The sequence below is a fragment of the Acartia tonsa genome, chromosome 2 (assembly GCF_053477335.1).
Source record: "Acartia tonsa isolate MP-2025a chromosome 2, ASM5347733v1, whole genome shotgun sequence".
Lineage (NCBI taxonomy): Eukaryota > Metazoa > Arthropoda > Copepoda > Calanoida > Acartiidae > Acartia > Acartia tonsa.
Window position 1 is genome coordinate 8,576,685 of NC_137261.1, and position 19,924 is coordinate 8,596,608.

General features: G+C 30.9%; 1 protein-coding gene across 1 annotated transcript; it reads left to right on the forward strand.

Annotated features, from left to right (window-relative positions):
* The first annotated feature begins 2,284 nt into the window (after positions 1–2,284).
* Positions 2,285–17,751, forward strand: LOC145312694 (uncharacterized). Its single transcript, XM_080151953.1, has 8 exons — positions 2,285–2,384; positions 6,471–6,543; positions 10,744–10,799; positions 14,611–14,727; positions 15,108–15,196; positions 15,794–15,844; positions 17,016–17,051; positions 17,542–17,751. Exons 1-8 carry the CDS (start codon positions 2,340–2,342, stop codon positions 17,603–17,605), a joined length of 531 nt encoding a protein of 176 aa, XP_080008079.1. The 5' UTR covers positions 2,285–2,339; the 3' UTR covers positions 17,606–17,751.
* Positions 17,752–19,924: the final 2,173 nt, after the last annotated feature.

The following is a 19,924-nucleotide window of genomic DNA, read 5'->3' on the forward strand; positions in this document are numbered from 1 at the left end:
CCTACACATTTATGAACTTAATAGCCTAGAACTGAAAAAAACAAGGATGACATTGACAACATCCATAAAATCTCTGAAACGGTAGCGCAAACGAATATCAACACTTGTAGTGTATCAGAACTGAAAAATCAGAACATAAATGTATAAATGTCGAATAAAAATTGTAAGTAGATTTGTTGAAAAACTGCTAAAATACAGGATACTGTTTAAGGACATACGTATGTTTTTAGGACTTGATTATAGAGATGCTTTGCTTATAACATGTACTTTGTTGTCCTAGGAATCAGTATTCCAAAAATCAGACCAATCGGATGATTTTATCACATAAAAGTTTGTGAAAAGTTAAAAATCAACATGCTTAGAATGGACGTACTGAACTGCCTACTACAGGAATCGTCATGCAAAGTTTGAAATCAATAGCACAATTATAACATGTCTAAATTAACGAAAAAAGCTATCCGTTCCAGGCTTACGGACGGACCGACCCTAATTATAGAAAAGCTTCGCTTTAAAAACATGTGGGAAAACTTAGTTTTATTCAATTTAGTTGAACTCTGATAATAAGAAGTTTTTTTTTATTTCTTAGGTTTCTTCCTTTCAATAATGGCTTTTTTAACTTTATTTTTAAAAATTTACTAGAAACTGGAAACATATAAAAATCATTGTTATTTTTTTATATTTTTCCTAACGCCAGAAGGTTTAGAAGGGAGGTATAAGTTGTGTATGTAAACCCCAGTTAAAATTTTTAAAAAATGAATTATACAGTCTGCATGACTTTTTTCCTGTATTTTTAACATTATCGGAATGACTGGAATAGCATAAAGTGCAAATTTAGGACTAGCAACGGATATATTATTATTTGGATCTTACACCTGATGTTCTCATATAAAGTGAAACATGCAGCGGGCTAAAAAAACGATTTTGCCCTCCACCCTTTTACTCCATCCCCTTCCCTCCTACTGGATGAACAAACTGACCAATAAATAGATACACAAGCTACATTGATGACAATTTTCCCCTGTCTTAATATCCACGTATATTCTAAATTCATTGGGTTAGCATTAATTAATTAAAACAAATGCTTTGACATTTAAATAGTAAATAATAAGGAAGGTATGTACTATGTAGTTCTTCTTAATTTTTCTATCCTAATTATATTTAAGGTTGAGCACAAATTGCCATCAAATTGTCGTGATATCTTTCATCAAGTGGTTAAGTCAAGGATTTAAAGGGATAAGACAATGGTCGACAAATTGATGTACGTCCCCTATGTAGAGTCCAATTAGTGGTTGAAAAGTTTGAACGCAGGGGAAATTTTGTCGTAAATTAAGGTTGCTACAAGGGTCGTCATTTATTGGTCAGTTTTCTCCTCTAGTAGGAGAGGCAGGGATGGGATGGATGGGGGTTATCGTTATATTAGCCAACGGAGAGGACAAATTTACTGGCATGGAGTAGGCAAAACTATGGTGCAACATCCAAGTATTAATATATCAATTCTTAAAATAGACGTGATAACTATCATGAAGTGGGTTGGGTGGCAGAGTGGGATATTAAAAGGTTTTTTTAACACACATTAGGAATAAAGTAGAAGCATAAAAATAATTATAGTATGTTACTAGTGGGATGGGGTTGTTACCATCCCCGCCCTCTCCCTAAAAATAGTTAAAAAAAACACTACAGAATAGTAGGTATATTTCCTAAAAAGCACAACCTCATCGGTTCACCGGTTACTACTTTGTATTATAGGTATACCCACGCATTGTCACATTTACAAAGACAAAACAATTCAATAATTAATGAGTTATATTTATTTATTGCATTTTATTATAGACAGCTTTCCGCGGAATTAAAACAAAACTGGTATTAATTTAGAAATATTTTAATATTAGTGTAAAACTATATGTAATATGATGCAATGTATGATTTTTCAGTATGGATGAAAACCGATTCTTACCCAGCGGATATTAAAAGGTTTCGAAGCCACACTGAAAATAGAATTATTATTAATAACTTGTACCAGCTTTGCTGTAATTTAGATTGAACAGAACTAGACTTTAAAAAGTATTTTTGTCTTGCAATTTATGGAATTATTTTCTGTTTAGCTAGATGTTGCTGCAATACTTATTAATTTTCCGATTTTCAATAAATTGTTGCAAAATTGACGAATTTGAATATTTCCACTAGAATTCAACTGTGAATTTCTAGAAATATCTCCATCGTTTTCTAATAGAGAAAGAAAAAAGTACGAGAATTTTCTTTCCAACGGAGAAATGAGATGGTTTTATCTCTCGGAGAAATGGGTGGTTGGTTGTCTGTGGGAGGTGGGGTTTAGTTTAGTCATGCTATCAGAACCATGTGTAACACATCCACAGTTTAATTTACAGGTATACCACTAATGAGATATTTCATCTTAAACAAAATATTCCATCAATTTCTGTAATTTTTAAAAATGATTATTAATGCTTATAAAGAATATTCAAACTTTTGTCTACTTTTAAAAATATGATGTTTTACGTTCCCAAAAAAGTTACTGCAATATTCTCACTTTGTCTACAGTTTTTATATTATTTATGCCTAACCCATGTGGGTGGTCCTAACCATTACGGGGATATACCTGTAGTTGTATAACCCTGTACGCAATAACATAAACTAGCTTAAGGTAAAACAATAACATACAAATAATATCCTCTCTCTTATTTTCATTTTTTTCAAATTTTGGGGGAGGGTTATGTGCTCGACTAGGCACTTTGAGGGAAACCACCGCTCAATCATATGATAGTTATTTCTCGCATCGTATTATAAACGGCTTTTCGCGGATATAGAATGTACGAAGGCACAGGCTAAAAAACTGGTTTTTATCTTATGATTGTACATTTTTATATTCGTAGAAAGCTGGATATAATACGATTCTAGACATAGTTTTTTCGTATGGATGAGAACCGGTTCCTATCCACCGGATTCGAATGAATACGAGAAAATATTTTAATTTTAAATCTAAGCTTTATTTTAGTCCCGGTTTAGTTTTAAGATATTTTATATTAGTCTTATGATGTTTTTAATCTCTTCCTTACCCCTTAAAGTACAAAACTCCTAAATATTAGTGGCGCAGTCGCTATTAATTTATACCCAAAGTAGTCCAGTTATTAGTTAAGCCTTTAAGATGTGATCCGCTTGAGTACTACATTTTAGTGAACCTTCAAATAGGCTTCATTTATTTTCATAGTTAAGTCATTTTTCTGTTTTTTTTAGTAAAGAGCCTAGAGGCTAGTGACGCAACCAATATTTATGTAAGGAGGAAAAATAAATAAAAATGCCTCTAAAATATAAAATTTTGGATAATTGGTCAAATTTTGTAGGCTATTTAAATTCTGCATTGCATATGACATAAATTATCAAATCTATATTCAGAGCATGGAAATAAATATATTGTATAATTTTAATGATGTAAAAAATCAAAAATAAAAGTTAATTTAAAACTTTTTTTATAACGATCAGTCGTTATGAAAGTTCCTTTCTATAGATTACAATTAGTGGTAGAAACTTTTGGACACTCAACTTAATGAACCAACTAATCGAAATTCACTCAAAGGCCCCAAAGTTGTTAAGCCTATGAATAAGAATATATTATTGTAAAATCTTGAGGACTAGGGTAATAAACAGGCCAATGTCCTATCCCTCCCTGATTGCATTGCAATTAATAACTTTCAGTTTTTTTTATATCCGCAAATAAATTATAGGAATTACTAACTTTTTTGTGTAAAAACCTTGCACTTAACTTTTTTATGCACTCATCCTAGGGAGGGAAGGGACATGGGGAGTGTAAAAGTTTTCTGATCTCCAAACTCTCATTCTTATGCTTAAAATTTCAAAGGCTTGAATGGTTGTTACAAAAGAACATTGCCAAAACATTTTTACTTACAATATCAATCTAAAGAAGGGGTATTTTTGTTTTTGTAATTGAGGGTATACACCAATTTATTGTCCATTTTCTCTTAAAAATTTCAAATCAATTTTTGTGCAATTATGTAATTTATATTCAATAATTATGAAAAACACTTTAACAACAAATATTTGCAAGAGTGAAAAATATTTAAAAATGCATGATCTTTCTTATATCGAAAGTAGAAACTACTAAATTTATAAGAACTGTTAGATTTGTTTAGGAATTGTTTTCAATTTCCAAATTGATGTTATAAAATCATTTATACCCCCTAGAATTATATAAATGTTGATTTTTATATTTTGTTGAAAAATAAGATGACTATCTCCATAAATTGTCCAGCAAAAAAGGCTATTAAAATTTGACATGAAAACAATAGTTAAGATATTTAAAAATTAACATTCATGAATGTATTAAGTGGTGTGCACAGCAATTTGCCCTGGCCCGGGAAGATATTTCTTCCCAATATCTTATTTAAGGGGGATGTTGACACCATCCTACACCCAGCACGCCACTGTATGCAATGCCAATGATATACCATAATTATTTAGTGGCTACGCTACCACTTTTTAATTATGACTTCATTTCAACCTAATTTTCTTATTTTTTTAATTTTTTTACCAGCAACCTTTCCTTGAAATATGATATAATAATTCTTAAAAATCAAATAATTGGTAATATTACGTGGTTTTCAGTTTACAAACAATAAATTAATTTTCTTCCTTTAAGAAATGCTAGTTGTCCTAGGAATGGCAAATTTGTAACAAAATGATTACAAAGACAATTTTATCTTATTAGCATTACAAAATTTGAGGCAAAAAAAGATTTTTTTATTGCCATTTGTGAAAACTAACGAATAAAATACATAAGAAAAAGAATATTTTAAAATTTCATAAAAGTATAGCCTATTTTATAAAAATTAATACTTAATATTAAACCAAATTGTAAATTTTTTATTATATTTAACACAAATTATACCAACTAACTGATTCACGAGCTGAAAAATAATGAGGTCTATATTAGCAAGCTATAAATTGACGACATATTTTCCCCTGTCAATATATCTACGTTTATTCTATATCCATTAAGATAGGGTAAATATGTATCCTTGGGTCTGCTTGCATCATAACATTGTCTGTCCATGTGATTTATGGTATGAAAATCTTTACCAATAAATAGATACTGTACATACAAATTTACAGGGTGTCTATGTAAAAATATTTCTGATGTAACCTTTATATATACAAAAAGAAGTTTTTAAGCTATTTCATTGATTACCAATTCAAATATTGGGATAGCTTTAGGCTAATTTTTAAAGTTAAATAACTACAAATAAATCTATTGTAATTTTCACCATAATTAAGAAATTACATTTCACTTGTGGGTAAAAAAATTGTTATTTAGCGCATCGTAGTATAATCAGCTTTCCTCAAATATAAAAATGAATAATTATCAAATCAAACCAGCCAGGGCTAACAAAGCTGGTAATAATTTAATGATTTTTATTTAATATTCGTGGAAAATTGTTTGTAATTTGATGTTATACACAATTTTTCAGTTGAGAACCGGTTCTAATCCAGCAGTTATTAATTGGGTTCGAAGTAATACTGGAAAAAACCTCTCCCGAATTTTTTGGCCACGCTGTAAAACATAAACAATGTTTGACGGACAAATATGATGCTTTCCTTTGTTCCCAAAGTTTCATGAATGCTGAACAGTAAAACAAGACAGGGATCTAAAGGGATAAGACAATGGCCGATAAATTGATGTACAATGTACAACCCTAATGATGATACGCAAATTCACCCCTTCTGTATATTACAATTAGTGGTTAAAACGCTTCGATGCTAACCTTAATTTAATAAAAGTCCCCAAAGTTGCTAATCTAACAAGGAAGAAAACGTTATTATAAAACTTTGGGGACTAGTGCAATAAACAGCTCATTGTCCCCTCCCTCTCTGAATACAAGAGCAAAAATATGATTATTTAGTCTTTGTTTACTTCATACCTTTTTACACTTTTATCTCATGCCTCTGGTCAAAATTTCTTTGAAATTATTCTTTGAAGAAAAGAAGCAGCCTATAGTGCCTAATAAAAAATCATACATACAATACAAATGACCAATATACATTTATATTGACTAAAGGTAAAATGTACACTGACCTATCATTGGTCATTTGTTTTGTATGACGTCATTTTTATTAGGCATTATAAGCTGCTTCCGAAAACACATTAGACCAAATCCTATGAAATTTCCTTGGCTAGCCTTATAGAAACTTATAGAAACCTTTACTATTATGCTAGCCAAAGAAATTTTACGTGATAAAAGAGATGCTCTAAAAATAAGAAGGAAGGACAAACTAACTTAAAAAGCAGAATATTAATTTTTAACAATAATCACAAATTTTTTTGCATAATTGTCTAACATGTATTTAAATTAACGAAAAAAGCTATCCGTTACAGGTGGACCGACCAACTGTAATTATAGAAAATCTTCGCTTTTTAAATGGTTAAGCATTTTTTAATTTAGGTTCTAGTGTGGTGTGGACTCCTGTTGCTGGTTGCAAATCCATACCTGGCACCAGTAGACTCGGTTTCAATAGGTAAATAATACTTTCTAAATCCATACCTGGCACCAGTAGACTCGGTTTCAATAGGTAAATAATACTTTCTAAATCCATACCTGGCTCCAGTAGACTCGGTTTCAATAGGTAAATAATACTTTCTAAATCCATACCTGGCTCCAATAGACTCGGTTTCAATAGGTAAATAATACTTTCTAAATTCATACTTGGCTCCAGTAGACTCGGTTTCAATAGGTAAATAATATACTTTCTAAATCCATACCTGGCTCCAGTAGACTCGGTTTCAATAGGTAAATAATACTTTCTAAATCCATACCTGGCACCAGTAGACTCGGTTTCAATAGGTAAATAATACTTTCTAAATCCATACCCCTGGCACCAGTTGACTCGGTTTCAATAGGTAAATAATACTTTCTAAATCCATACCTGGCTCCAGTAGACTCGGTTTCAATAGGTAAATAATACTTTCTAAATCCATACCTGGCTCCAGTAGACTCGGTTTCATAGGTAAATAATACTTTCTAAATCCATACCTGGCTCCAGTAGACTCGGTTTCAATAGGTAAATAATACTTTCTAAATCCATACCTGGCACCAGTAGACTCGGTTTCAATAGATAAATAATACTTTCTAAATCCATACCTGGCACCAGTAGACTCGGTTTCAATAGGTAAATAATACTTTCTAAATCCATTCCTGGCACCAGTAGACTCGGTTTCAATAGGTTAATAATACTTTCTAAATCCATACCTGGCACCAGTAGACTCGGTTTCAATAGGTAAATAATACTTTCTAAATCCATACCTGGCACCAGTAGACTCGGTTTCAATAGGTAAATAATACTTTCTAAATCCATACCTGGCACCAGTAGACTCGGTTTCAATAGGTAAATAATACGTTCTAAATCCATACCTGGCACCAGTAGACTCGGTTTCAATAGATAAATAATACTTTCTAAATCCATACCTGGCACCAGTAGACTCGGTTTCAATAGGTAAATAATACTTTCTAAATCCATACCTGGCACCAGTAGACTCGGTTTCAATAGGTAAATAATACTTTCTAAATCCATACCTGGCTCCAGTAGACTCGGTTTCAATAGGTAAATAATACTTTTAAAATCCATACCTGGCACCAATAGACTCGGTTTAAATAGGTAAATAATAATTTCTAAATCCATACCTGGCACCAGTAGACTCGGTTTCAATAGGTAAATAATACTGTCTAAATCCATACCTGGCACCAGTAGACTCGGTTTCAATAGGTAAATAATACTTTCTAAATCCATACCTGGCACCAGTAGACTCGGTTTCAATAGGTAAATTAAAATAATACTTTCTTAATTTATACCTGGCTCCAGTAGACTCGGTTTCAATAGGTAAATAATACTTAATTAAAAATTAAAAATTATAATGCTATACACCATTTAGTGGTTTTTTTAAGGGGGAGGGGGGAAATTTTTTCTAGTGGTCATTTTTTCGGGATGGTGGTGCTACCCACCTTCAAAATAGTTATAAATCAGGAACTATGATAAGCTTCACAGAAAAGGAGAACCATATCGGTACAGCGGTTAGCAAGATCCTTCGGAACAAACATACAAACTCTGAACCTGTTGTATGTCTATCATATAAAGCTTTCTTAATGTACTTTAAAATTGACCACATTAAATTTATAGTAAAAATTTAAATCATCTTTTCAAAAAACTAAATTCTTTTATACATTACAATAATGATGACATGATTTTCCTGGCAAAAAAACGGTAATTCCAGATTATTTCAAGATTATTCTTCAGACACTTTTGATTACTTAGAGAATGCCAGACCATTACGTAATTGATAAATTGTTTATTTTTATAAGCATTTTTTTGCAATATAATGAAAAATTTATATTTTTATTCGGGGTGGGAGTTGACACTTAGCTTTCGATTTTAGTTTTTAAAAAGATATTTTTTTTAATTTGGAAGGGGGCATTATTTTCTGGGGAAGATATCTCTTGGAAAAGTGAAAGTACCATCAGCACAAAAAAAAACTATAAACCTTCCCCGAATTAAAAGAAAAACTTCACTGTAAGGGAGAACCATGTCGGTTCAGTGGTTAGTAAGATAATTCACTACGCACACACCCACAGACAGAAATCCTGTTATTTTACTAATTACTTAACTATTAAGATTGTTTTTTTTTTATATTCACTCTTGTCCCTCCCAGCAAAAATGAATATTTAATGTAACATTTTTATAAAGATTATTGACAATATTGTTTTGACAATTTGATCTTTTATGGATATAAATAACAACAGGATCGTTTATGCTTTAAATGTCAGTGTCACTTTTTAAAGGTGTGGACTGGTAATAGTTATATATTGCATGATATTATAGGCAGCTTTCCGCGGATATAAATTTATGATTTTTTTGATATTCGTAAAAAAAAGTTTCTGTAATACGATGCCATATTTAAAAATACATACATGCTACGTTCTATAAAAATTTATATATTGACTTCAAATTATAAAGATTTGTTTTTAAAGCCTTGTTAGTGTTTTTTTAGTCTATCTATGTCGTCATCTTGCCTGTAAGGATGTAAGACATGTCTTTGTCTTAGGTTACATCTTTCTGATAAAAGCATAAAAACGTTGAGTTTAAAATAAATGAAATTATAGGAAAAAAAACGTTGTTTTACTATAAAATGTAACTGTATGTCTGTCTGCATATTTTTATGTTTTTCTGATTATCTGCACGATTACCTAATCTGTCAAACTTATTTTCAGACAAGATTTAAAAACTAAATGATAATGTCAAAGGACCTAGTTTTAAATTTAGAATGCTCGTGTACTTTTTCTTTCTAATTGATATATTCATTTATAATTAATTAAAGAAGTTCTATAAGTTCATAATTATGGCTAAAAATATCTACAATTATTTATATGAGGATTCATTGACTAACTATAAAGTTTTCTGATAGAATAGGATGTAGGAGATATTGACTAAATTGAATATGAAATTATAAAGATATATATCTAAAAAAAACATCCAAAGGGGTGCTAAGTTAATGGGAGTAATACACACCCTCAATTTTTCAATAATCCTTATAATAATTTATGTGTGTGTACCAAAGTATCCCGTTTAACCAGGAACCGATATGATTCTCCTTTACACTGTAGCTTCTCCAAGATCCTAGTAAGGTTTTAAATGGGTTGGTCAAATTCAACCTCAACCACCATAGGTGCCCCTATATGCCTCTAGGAGGCGTTGCCGCTAGTCAATATAATAAAGTAACAGGATCTGTGTGTGCAAAGAAGGATCTTGCTATACTGTTATGGTTCTCCTTTACAATGTAGCTTTTAATAGGCCCTAGGAAGGTTAATGAATATTTTTGGGGAGGTTAACACCTCTCTCCCAAGAGAAATCGCCCCTAGAAAAGATATAACAAAAAAACACTATATGACTTACTGGCGTTTCCTTGTACAATAATGCAGGAACTTTAATAACAAAAGAAAACTTTTAATGTTCCATATTTTTTACTTTAGATGATATATCCATTCTATTCAGCTGATTAGTAATTACTAGATTTTTTCAAAGAATCATAACAAATAAGAAGAACGTTTTTATAGACACTTATAAAACAATCTCGTTCTTCAGAAAGTGTAATTAGGTGGAGCTATTGAATAAAATAATTACTTATGTTTTTATGAATTCCTTTTAAGAAATAACTTTAAATACTGTTTTTAAAAAAAGCGGAAATAATTTCACCAATTGTCATCATAGGCTTTGGTAAAGTCAAACCTCACCTAATAAACTTTTTTTTCTGACAGTAACATTCTCAAGCCAATTAAAGAAGCATATATTCAATAAAATTTATATTCATTAGTATTTAACTTTTAAAAAGCTATAACACGCAAACCGTATTCTACAAAGCTCTGTCAGTCTGTCTGTTTGTTACATAAATTTACATTGTTACGAACACAGTAATAGTGTCTGACTGATTATGACGTAACAAAAAAGAATTAGCCAATTAGAGGCCGTTATTGACCAATGGTAAAATTTATAGTGGCCTCTCATTGGCTAATTTTTTTTGTTACGTCATAATCAGTCAGACACTATTACTGTGTTCCATTGTTACAGCCAAATTATTTTCTACCTTATAGTTCAAGGTTCGAAATCATGCAAATAAGTTAATACGCTTATTTTTTGTTTTATTATACTGAGCTTATATTTTTTTTTTAGCCCGAGCAAATTCTTTTCCAGTTTTGGCAGATGACATAAAATTGAATGGTTTTCAGGTAAATAATATTTATCGCATTGTATTATAGACATCTTTCCGCGGATAGTAAAATTAAAAATTATTAGATTATACCAGTTTTGTTAACTGCGTGAGGCCAAACGCCCGGGCTAACAGAACTGGTAATTATTGTAATTTTTGTTTTGTTATGTGTAAAAAATTATCTTTAAATACGATATCATATATTATTTTTTAGTATAACTTAGAACCAGTTCTAACCAGTTCTAATCCAGCGGATATCAATGGGTTTTGGAGCCGTACTGGAAAAAAGATTTACAAGATCGACAAATATGAGCGATATAAACCAAAATTGCTGATAAAATTGAGGAATAATGTACATTTTTGGGAATTAAAAGCATTTCTGATTAATCTCGAATGTTTTTTTTTTAGATAAGAAAATATCTAGTAGAACTTTTAGAGAAGATTCGCTACAAGAACTTTTTGTTTTTTAGAGTTTTTTGTCCAATTATTTATAGATATGCAAGCATGCATATATACAATAAAAAATGAAAAATACAACATCAATAAATCTAAAGTAAACAAAAACACATATTTTCACTTGCTAATATTGTACAAGGGATACAGGATAGTTAAAAGCAACTTTTTGCTTGAATATTATACAAAAATTTATAAACTTTTTTTTCTAAAATATTGTTAACAATCCTATTGTATAAAACTGTAACGTTTTTTGTCTGAAGCTTAAGATTTTTATAACCACTGAACTGAATGAGTTCTTCATTTTATTTAAGCTTTACATAGGTCCCGGGATGGTTTAAACTATTTTATTTACAGATTTAATTATTGGTATATTTTGGGGCTTTTTATTTTCTCGACCATAGAGCCCCTACAGGCTAGGAGTGCATCCGCTAGTATATTTATAAGTCAGAAAAATGTTCAAAAGCATTGCAATTTGAAAAGATTTTTCAATTTTGTAATATTATAAACTTAGAATGGTAATTACATGTTTTTTGTTGTTGTTAAAACTAAGGATACAGTTATAGGTATTAAAGTTTGTAAGGGTTCTATAACAATTGGAACAAATTTAACACTTTAAGTTGTTTTTTTCAACATCATATGATTTTTATTTCAAGTTCCGATCATATAAAAGTTTTAAAAATAATGACAAGCAATGAACTTTATATTTTTTATTGTCTATTTAATCAAAATACTAAACAAATTCGCTAGAACCAACCTTTTCTTGAGTCATTACTAAATCTAATCTTATATTCACATACAAAATACTTATCATACATTTTATCTACATCAAACAAAAGTTTATTTGCATTTTAGAAATATGATTTCATTCATTTATTACAAACAGTAGAAATAGTTTAGAGCTAAAGTAAAATCATGAATGATTCTACATTTATAAAAAAAAACAATTTCCCATTAACTTAGATCATCACAACTGAAAAAAAAATATTTTACTTCCAAGAAAATAAAATAATTTAAAAAAATTTACATAATAAGAGCTTGCTCTAAATGTTACTTATTGCATTTTGCAGATTTTGGCCGGTGCGCCTAATTGAAAAATACTTTTGTGCAAAAAAAAATCTGAAAAGATGGACTGTCTGTTTAGGAACAGGTTTAGACTTCCAGCTGAGTTTTAAAGTTATAATATGACGATTTCACTGGCGCTTACACGCAGAAGACGCTTGGCTGAAGAGCCCTTGTTTTCAGACAAGAATAAAAGCCGAAGGCTTTTTCTAGGTGCCATATCCCTGAACTACCAGAGAAGTTAAATCCTGTAATTAAACCAAGTAAATGGTGCTATCTACAATATATGCAACATTTAACTTTGCACCTGGTGAATGTTGAAGGAAAAAACTAAAATAGAATCGAAGAATGAATTTATTGCTGCTTTATTTATATCAAAAATTTCAAATCAACACCATTCGTTCTATATTTAGTTATAGAGAAAATAAATCTATCTTCCAATGCAGACTTTGTCTTTGATTTGATTTAGACATAATTATTCACTATAAACTAATACTTAGTAATAACAATTTAATATACTTTAATTAACCTCGAGGATTTTCACCCTGAGAATTTAGATTAATCAAACATCTTTTGCATTATCTTGTACACAAACTTTGCTAAGATTTATCCATAACATTTCTAACATAACAAGGATGACAACATCCATAAAAGAAAAGCACTGAAACGGTAGGACAAACGGACATTAACACTTGTATAGTATCTGAACTGAAAAATCGGAACATAAATGTATAAATGTCGAATCAAAATTGTAGGTAAATTTGTTGAAAAACTGCTTAAAATAGGATAATGTTTATGGACATACTTACATTTTTGGACTTGATTATAGAGTTGCTTCGCTTATAATATTGTTCTTTGTTGTCCCAGGAATCAATATACCAAAAATCAGATCAAACGGATAATTAAAACACTTGAAAATTTGTTGTTAAAAAAGTAGAAAAATCAACATTTTTAAAATGGACGTACGGACATTCTGGTAATGATTATAGAGTTGCTACGCTTTCTAAATCGTACCCAACTACTACAGGAATCATCATGCAAAGTTTGAAATCGATAGGACAATTCTAACATGCCTAAATTAACGAATAAAAGCTATCTATCTCGGACGGACGTACGGACGGACGGACGGACGGACGTACGGACGGACGTACGGACGGACCGACCCTAATTATAGAAAAGCTTCGCTTTTAATAAATTAGTAATGTCCTCGGAAATCAAGGGAATATTGATATTGCCATACAGTATAATAAAGAAGACTGTGCACAAACCAAAAAGAAAAATAATTGCTAAAAAATATGATGAACGCACAATCCCCCACATTCTAAATCTATGACTTTAAAACACTTGCTCTAACCCATTGGAACTCTCTGACTATTACTTAACCTAACCTAATCTAAGATAAGCAACACATATATTCTATTAAAATGTGATAGTGGTCAACTATCAGTTGGGGGGATATTGCCAAACAAATATTTATTTATTCTCATTGTATGCCTCAAGAATATTAATACAAACTTTTGAGGAAAAATGTTCTTATTTTGTACTTAGAACCAAGCATTGTTGTATCCAGCTAGCCGAATAAAAATGGATATAGGATATATGTGTTTATATTGACTGGTGAAAATTTTTCGTCAATTTAGCTTATTATTATGGACCTCCATTAAAAGGGGAGGGGATGGGAAAAAGGGGGGTGCCAGCTGCAGAAATCAGCAGAATTCAGGCGGTTAGTAGGCTGCTGCTTGTTAAATTACAATCAAGAAAAAAGTTTTAATAGAATAATTTTTGGTAAAGTCTAATTGTTGGGTATTTCACTCTTATTAGGCCTAACTTTAGGAACAGTAGAGTGTTATGTCCATATATTGTGTAGCGATGATAAGCTGACAAAGCTTTAAAGATTTAGAATCAGGAAAATATAACATAAAGCTTAAATAAAAAAAGAACAGTAAACTTAAATGAAGATATCGCCTTATTTTAAAGTCGCTGCACTAATCAGCTTATTTTAACTCTTTGAAATGAAGCAGACTTTTCAAAAGAGATTGTTTTAAATCTAAAGAAATAAAGGATGTAAAGATGTGGGGGCAGTCAAGTGTAAATATTTGCTTGTACAGTAAATGCAGACCAATGTTCATTTAATGTAAAAGTTATACTCTTGTAAACAAACCATCCTTAGTGCTTTCATTCAGTTGTAGGAAATAAGGGTCAGTGAGAACGTCCATAAAAGCGAAGCTTATAACAAATAGAATAAGTTATCAAAATCATCATTTTAGTTAAAACACAATCAATATTCAACAATTCTAAATTAATTTTAAATTCAGGTGTCCACAGCCGACCATAAACAATGCAGTTTCCAAGTGGACACTCATAACGAGGTGGAGGGGTTCTGCACCTTCTATGGAGCCTGCAGGGTCAAAAGGAACGATTACATGTTACAGGTAGATATCCCCTTTTTTTCTGAAAGTAGGTGTTTTCTTTCATAGTATATAACTAATTGAAAATGTAAGTTTTTGTCTCGAATTATTAAACTAAAATTAAAACTAAGAAGGAATCTGAACCTTATAGATATAACTGTTTCACGAATGGATATTGAATATACGTGGATAATATGACAGGGGAAATATTGTCGTTAAGGTTGCTATTGTAAAACTCATTTATTGGTCAATTCCTTGGTCCAGTAGGAGGGGAGGGGATGGGGTAAAGAGGTTAGATCGTTAAGGTGTTATCGTTTTTTTAGCCAGATCATTTTAGTTTCATTTTATTATTGAACATAAAAATGTGGTGTGTCATCCAAGTAATAATAAATCCATTATTTCAGGAAAGTTGTGTTGATGCTATGAGTTCAGATGTGAAGGGAATGAACGTTTGTAAACTAAAATTACCAGCTAGGACAACTTTACATGGCAGGTCTGGTTTTTATTTTCCTATGCCTCATACTACCTTTTTGATTACAGCGCATGGACAAGGTTGTATTTAGGTTTGACAATGGATATATTATATAAGTGGATGAATTGACATGGGAGTATTTGTCGTCAATTTAGCTTTATAATATGAACCTCATTTATTAGTCTGTTATTTCAACTAGTAGGAGGGATATGGATGGCGTAAAGAGGGTGGATAATGGGTTTCGTCATTTTAGCCAGCTGCGAGCATCACTTTATCAGAGTACATGAAAATCTGGTGCAACATCCAAGTGATAATATATCGATTGGTTTGACCGTATAGGATAATTTCTGTCAAAACACACAGGACACAGGGATAATAGAATGGCTAAGCCTATAATAAACCATTATCTACCAAAGGCATAATTGTACTTTTTGGGAATAGTTATTTATCAACAATGAGCTAATTGAATATAGATTATGCTTGTTTTTTTCAAAAATGTACTTTTCTCAATCTGCTATATGATGTCATAATATTTACTTTACATGAAAATTTCATTTCTCGTAAATTGATTAAGAAAAAATGCAGTGTAATATAATTAAGTATATTAATTTGATTTAGATGCTGGGCTGGTGATTGTATTGTTGGAAAAACAAGAAAAATACAACACAAGTAAGAATTTTCATATTAACAAGGATGATAACATTCAAAAGTATAAAGAAATGGGCCATTATTTTTTTAAGGTTGTACAAATCAATGGCGTGCACACGATATTGCAGGGGAGCTGCCCCCTCCCTTACCTTTAAATTTATATTCTCAAAGAGTTGTATACTCCTTTTCCACCTTGAAATTATCCTACAAGGTGATCCTAGTTTTTTGGTTGTTTCCCACTCCCTACACCCTCCCCCTGATAATATTTTTGGTGGTGGGGAAAAAATTAAGTAGCTAAATTGCATGACAATTTCTCTTTTTTGGGTGTTAATTTACTACCCACCCATCTGTCTGGCCTTGTAGACCTTAGGGTAATAGGGACCCATTTTTTTCCAGAGACAATCGGTTTTAGCCCTATGACTGAATTTATCAAACTATGGCAATGATAGAAAATTTCCATAAAATACTGACAAAAAAAAACATTACACCATGTGGAGAAAAAAAAATGCGATTCCAAAAAATTGTCAATTCTAGTTCATGCACCAAGCAACGTAACTTAAAGTTTTAATAAAGAAATAATAAATAAAAAAGAAAAAAAGATTAATTAGTTTGCTAGTTTTCATCATGTTTGGCATTAAATTTAAACAGTAGAAAACAAAATATCTCATTTCTTTAACTAAAAATAATTTTCAAAAATAATATCAAATTTCCATTACTTTTATTACAAAAGTTAAAATCATTAATGTAAAATTTAAAAGACTCATCTTATGAAATATTATATATATGACAAAAAAGGTATTAACGTCATATACATATTAATTTTCTTTGTTTTTAAAATCTAAGCTTTTCTAAAATTAGCAACTCTGAAAGATTTTTTACAATCATGACAGTATTGTTTATTGTATTTACAGGCTCAAGGGAATTTTCTGATTCAGCCTAATTTTTGTTATTGCATACTTACACTTATAATAAAAAGTAGAACGATATCTGTCCGTCTAAAAATTAAAATCTCAAAATAGGAAAATATGGCTACAGGTCCTGTGGTGGTTTGAAGCTATTTTTTCTGGTGTATGACACCCTCTTCAGTGAGTGAGGGGGCTAATAAAATGTAACTTGGAAGATGAATTTATCTTTTCTCCATTCGTCTCCAAAAAAGATTGACCTTAATTTTTAAAAGATTATTTTTTTTCAGGGATTGTCCAGCACCCCAAAGCTTTGGAACTCTCAGGTATATAATGTTAAGAAGCGAAGCTACTCTATAAGTGTTTGTGTGTGTATGTCGGTTATGCAAGCCTGGTCCGATTTTTATTAGAAATGCACTTTCTAATCACACCAATTTTCAGAAAATTTACCTAATCTTTCCTATCCCTGAACCTTCAGCCTATTAGTATATATTTTTAAAAACAAGGATGACAACATTAATAAAGGTGAAGCTCTGAAACGATAGAACAAACAAACATTAACCCTTATAGTCAGAACATATTTACTTTTTTAGGACCTGCTTATAGAGATGCTTCACTTATAGCATTGTACTTTGTTGCCATAGGAATCTGTATTCCAAAAAAGAGAAGAATCGGATAATTATATCATACAAAAAAGTTGGCGTTAAAGGCAGTCCAAGGGAAAAGGGATGGTAATCACATGGAAAACCAAAAATGACTTTTAGAGTAGCTTTACAATACTAAAAGGTTAAGAATAATATCATAATTTTTTTTCAGAATTCTGAAGAGAAACGGAGATGAAAATAGAATTCAAAGAATGATTAACAATTATCGAATATAAACAAAACTCATTAAAGTATTTATTTTATTTTTATGCATCATTGTATCAAAATTAGTTTTTCTTCTTTTAAAGTTAACCAAAGTGCTAAGCTGGATCTTTAAATCATTTTAGTAGTGAGCCAGATCGGGGTGAGCCGAATTACAGCCATTCACAGCGCGGCATTTCATAAAATGCTGTGCTCTTATTGATGGAAAGTTGGCTCACCCCGATTTGTCTCACCACTAAAATGATTTAAATATCCAGCTCTAGATGATTTAGTTTTTGCTTTCTTTAAAAATCCAATGTACCTTTACCTTTGAATTGGATAGATCAAAGAGACTGCATAATTTCTCTGTCCGTCCCTCTGCCAAACAAAGTTTTAATGATTTAGACAAAAGATTATGGGTGAGGAGGGGGGGGGGGGGAGGGAGGTGGATACATGAAATGGCCAGGGGTGGATTCTCCATAACCTTTAGAGGCTAGGGGCGAATGCAAGTAGGGTATTTCAGTTATTCTTATTCTATGAGGCTGTATAAAGAAAAACAAATAAATTATGCAGAATATGAAAAATATTATAAAATTGGTATATAGTGACAAATAAAGTTTATTTTGTATTTTTTTGTTGTTTGATTTGTATTCATAAAAAATAGATTTAATTTTTGAAATAAAAACACACAACATAATTTTATTTACTTTAAAGAAAGAAAATTTGGATAAAATCTAATTATGCACAATAAGAATCTTATCTTGTTACAATTCTTTTGGTTTTATTTTCTTATTATAGAGATTAATTATTATGTAAACCATTTAAATTGTTTGTTTATGGAATAATTACTATTCTCGAACTTAAAATTGATTTTAATAAACTTATTGCTTTATCTTTTTTTAACACTCAGTGTGTTTTATAAACCTCTGTATGTTTGGATGTCTGTCTGTCTGTAACGCTCATTTTTTATTGTATGGTGCCTGGGGGCACCAAAAAGTAGACAGTTTTAAAGGGGGAAGTTGAAAAAAAAACCAATTTACTCTTGTTTGAGTACTTGGCAAATGTACAATTCGCAAAAAAATACGGCATGTTAATTGCACTTTCAAAGATATATGGGTGTTTATGTCAATATATTTTACTATTTATAAATATATAAAAGATGTATCATCTATTCGAATGTTTGATGCCTATAAAAACACATCTTCTGTTCTGTTTAAGTGTTCTTCACATAGAAATACAAGTTTTAGAAACTAAAGAAAAAATACTTAAAAAAACAGCACCCAGTGAGAGACAGAGTAATATATTTTTTTTGGTTGGATCTTGCTTCTGGGGATGCAGCAAAACCATGAAAAGTCTTGGATCAGGTGCTTCCCAATAAAATGTTCCAGACATCGATAATCTTAAAAAATCTATAAACTCTAAAGGCTGCTAGTGGCAAAACAATAAAAGAAGGACTACCCAATACTCAATAATAGATTATGATAGAGAGAGAGAGAGGGGGGGGGGGGGTAGAGAGAGAGGGGTCGCTAGAGAGAGAGAAGGGTATAGAGAGACGGGTAGAGAGAGAGAGAGAGAGAGAGAGAGAGAGAGAGAGAGAGAGAAGGGTATTGAGAGACGGGTAGAGAGAGAGAGAGAGAGAGAGAGAGAGAGAGAAGGGTATAGAGAGACGGGTAGAGAGAGAGAGAGAGAAAGAGAGGAGACAGTGAATAAGAAGATAATTGAGAAAAAGTAAGAGAAAGAGAGGGATAATAATGAGAATGAGAATTTTAGAAAAGAGAGTGGTAAAATAATGAATAATAAGAAGATAATTGAGAAAAAGTAAGAGAAAGAGAGGGATAATGATGAGAATGAGAATTTTAGAAAAGAGAGTGGTAAAATAATGAATAATAAGACGAGAGAGATGAAAAAACTATAAATAATAAGAAATAGTATATTAAATTTTTATTGTTTAAATAAAAAATATTCAAGATTCTTTATAAAATAACATTATTATTAGTACCGCGGCTTATCAAATGATTATGATTAGTGCCTCTTTTTCCTTATCTAGCTTTTTACAAAGACGACATTTTGTTAAGATGGAGGAGAGACTACTTTCCTATTATACAAAAAATACATTTCACTAAAACGCTAGCTTTTTATTTCTTATTAAAGATTAAATAACTTTTTAAATGCTTTCAAATGACTTTTTAGTGTGGTTTAAATATTATTTTTTATTTTTATTATTTTTGTTAGCTAGCTTTTTTTATGAAAAATAATGTATTTGATTATTCTTGTTACAGACATGAATCAAATCAGCTGTTTTATTTTTCATGACTCGGGTAGAGATTTCAAATGGAGAACTACTTCGTTATTTA